Source organism: Camelina sativa, chromosome 11, assembly GCF_000633955.1.
Source record: "Camelina sativa cultivar DH55 chromosome 11, Cs, whole genome shotgun sequence".
NCBI lineage: Eukaryota > Viridiplantae > Streptophyta > Magnoliopsida > Brassicales > Brassicaceae > Camelina > Camelina sativa.
In genome coordinates, this window is record NC_025695.1 from 32,896,564 (window position 1) to 32,900,132 (window position 3,569).

The 3,569-nt window shown below is 33.9% G+C and overlaps 1 protein-coding gene across 2 annotated transcripts; it reads right to left on the reverse strand.

Annotated features, from left to right (window-relative positions):
- LOC104724969 (alpha-barbatene synthase) lies at positions 392–3,049 on the reverse strand. Of its 2 annotated transcripts, none has more exons than XM_010443547.1 (7): positions 2,914–3,049; positions 2,555–2,837; positions 2,063–2,444; positions 1,755–1,976; positions 1,492–1,630; positions 1,148–1,396; positions 392–846 (listed from the first exon to the last, which is right to left on the reverse strand). In XM_010443547.1, the coding sequence occupies exons 1-7, from the start codon at positions 3,016–3,018 to the stop codon at positions 553–555; spliced, it is 1,674 nt and encodes a 557-aa protein (XP_010441849.1). In that variant the 5' UTR covers positions 3,019–3,049; the 3' UTR covers positions 392–552. The 2 variants fall into 2 exon arrangements, with proteins under 2 accessions (XP_010441849.1, XP_010441850.1); XM_010443548.2 differs by having other exon boundaries at positions 2,555–2,815; positions 2,914–3,006.

Genomic DNA, 3,569 nt, shown 5'->3' on the forward strand with positions numbered 1-3,569 from the left:
TCCTCCACCGTAGACATGATTGCTTGTCACGCAAGAAACGAAAATTGAAAAACAGAAGATCGAAACTATCGATGAAACAAAGAAGAGAAATTAACAATTCAGAGAATTTTGTGATCTTAGCTCTGATACCATTTAGAATTAGGTGTCGAACTAACTTCGTTTTATTAACTTATGAACTTTGGTATTTATACAACAGACCCGTGAATAAGATAAGGCCTAAGACTCCTAAGAATATACGACTTGGACTTATCATAATAAGATTAGGAACACAACACAAACGATACGAGCTTATCCCGTAGTAAATATTTTTGGAAATTTATGGAATGTGTGCTATAGTTGTCCATAAAATTCTTTTAGTGTTATTTTATGGTATTTTTCAAAAAAAAAAAAGAAAAGGAGAGTCATATATGAAATTCAAACACACCAACATTTTATTGTAGTAAGAAAATATGATCAAACACAGAACGATCAAATAGAACCGCAATCACACAACACCATTGCATATCGAAATTAAAAACCAAAAGAAACAAACATTTTATGCATCCCATGTCTCTAAAGAAGTATGGGATCGAAGAGCAAAATGCTCAGATATTCCTTGAGTTTTCCTTCGCGGTGGTTGTAGACATCATCAGCGGTATAGAGAACATCCAATGAGCGCCAATAGTTGACATATTGCATAAGAATTCGGCGTGGCATGGTGGTGTTCTTCAAGCACTCTTTGTTTACAATCTTGTTCATATCTCCATTTATCTTTTCAAGTTCTCTACTGGCTTCCTCTTTTGTAACTCTGTGTTCGTTCATGTAATAGTTGAGTGCATTTGCAGTGTAACCTTTTTCCATATCCTCCTGAAGATATATACCAAAACATTCAAAACATACAAATTATGCGAAGAGAAGTTTGTATTAAATTGTCTAAATTTTTTTTTATTAATTTAGTGTTATCATGATATATATTCATGTAAGACATAATTTATTATAAGTAAAAACACATCTGATACCTACAATTTTTATTTTTGGAGACTAATTTTGAATTTGGCTAATGAAGATGACAGGCTAGACCTTTATATAACATAGGCCATATTGGATGAAATTTTATCAGTCTCATTTGTATAATTTTTCCTATATTTATATGTAATATATGTAGTACCTCAAAGTCGACTATGTCATCCATGAGACGGGTCTTTGCACCTAAGATCTGAACGAGCGTTGGTCTAGATATTAGCCACTCAAAAGCTTCCTTTTTACCAATCTCTCCAAGTCCCATGATGGAACATGCTATGGTTGCATATGTACCAATCTCGGCTCCACCAGACTCTATATACTCATCAAAGCTAGGAACATGACCTCCCCGCGCCCATTTGACAAGTTCGAGGTTTGTCCTTGCAATTATCTTGAACTACTTACCAAAAAAAATTAAACATGCTACAACTTATTACCATCCAGCGAAGGTTGGGTTTGGTGGTCATGAATAATAAAAGTTTACGTAATCACCTCTTCTATCATCTTATCCATCACAAATAATCTTCCTTGTGACCTCAATATTTCTTCATACTCTTTAAAAAGATACATCACAAATTTGAAGGCAGTCTTCATGTGACCTTGAAGATTTTCCATGTAATCCGGATCCCATCTGTTAGTATATCACACGACATTGGTTATCGGGATCCATGCTAGACTCATAATTGGTTTTTGTGATTTAAAACATGAATCTTTGCAATGTATATATATAGATATAGCTAAGATAATTAAGGTACCTTTCCAGACAATCTACCAGGCTTTCAACTTCAGGAACTGAACCGTAAGTATCACAAGCGTCGTCTAGAAATGTGATTACTAAGTACAACTTAGCCGACATAATTCTCCCAAGTGAAAATTGTGGCTCGAAGTACATCATCATAGCTGCAAACCAAGTCTCTACAGTTCTTTCTCTGAAGTTAGGTGGAAAGTTTGATGTATGTTCTAATTCCCTCCACCACCTACCAAAATATGAAAAAAGAATAAAAAGATGCAGTCAGAAAGAACCCCAGCTATCTTAGAAGAAAACTAGATCATTCACACATACATTGTGATGGTCTTTAATTCTTGGAAGTAATGAAGCTGCAAGAACTTGAAATTGAGCTTGGCTAGCTTAAGAAGTGTGTCATCGCGGTCCTCTTCGTGTTCATAGAACGAGATATACTCCCTTGCAACCAGCGCTTGGATGTTCCGGTGCTGAGGTATGTGAAGAGCATTTTGTATAAGCTTTGATATATGTAGTGGGCACGCTCTGCGACCTGTAGCTAGTGACTCCAAGTGGTTAAGTGTGAAGCTTAAAACTTCATCCAATATATGATCTGTCGTTGTCCCAAAGTGCACTGCTTCGTAGAAGCTTAGCATACCCTTGACATCTTCTATTAAACATTCCTTGAACTTACCATCGTCTCCTTTGAATCTTTTGAAAACATCTTCATGGAAATATTAAATATATATATTTTTCAGTATATCAATTATATATGCACACATCCGAGTTGGAAGACTAGAAACATACTAGGGCTTATTTAAAAAGATTACTTACCGGACAACATATTTAGACCATATGTTCTAAAAACCCGAAACATGGTTGAGATTGTGTACAAATCATTTTCATCAGCGATCAAATCTTCTATCTTCTCGAAAGCATGTTTCAAGCTCTCTTCGATCTCCTTCTCAAAATGATAAGAGAGACCAAGACTCTCCAGAAAATGAATCGAAAGAATTTTCGTTTTCATTGCGTCTTTGTCACCGGAAGGCAACATGAATATGTTCGCTATTACTTCAGGTTTTAGTAGTTTAATCTCTGTTTCAAGGACATCAAAATCCTGGAAGGTAATACACCTCAACTTATATAGACATCATAACATATATAGGTAGTCAGATTGAAATAAATGGACTCACCGAATCAGCCATGGAAAATCGGAGAAACTGGTCACCCCATTGAGAGGATGGCAGTTCTGTAAAATTTAAAAAGTTTTCCCGATCAAGATTTCTTAGTGCTTCCATAGATAGAGAGAGTAGTGATAGCTGATATAACTTGAAAGACGGTAGAGGTATATATATATATATATATATATATATATATATATACACAACGGAAGTGATCAGAGTTGATGGCAATTTTGGTATTCTTTTTTTAGTGGAAATTTTAAAGCACTATGGCTGCAAATGGTTGAATTAATTAAAGTTGAACAAAATTGAGTTAAATATTATTTAACCTATTCATTTTCAAAATAGTGGTTGAATAAATTAAACATAATTTTTGCTGTAGGATTAGTTTATTTTTTCAAATTTTTAGGTTGAATGGATAATAGTTTTTATCAACTTCTTCAACCTCTTCTAATGAAATGGTGAAAGTTACTTGAATAATTTTTTTCAACTCCTTTAACCTTTCTAATTGTGCAACCATTTGTACCCTATGAATTCAATTTACGAAATAAGGAAAAAGGGAAAATGACATTAGATTTGTTCAATAGCATTATTTATATTTTTAGACAGAGTTTGAATAAAATGTGTATATTTAATTAAACAACACATTAAATATACACACCTACGTT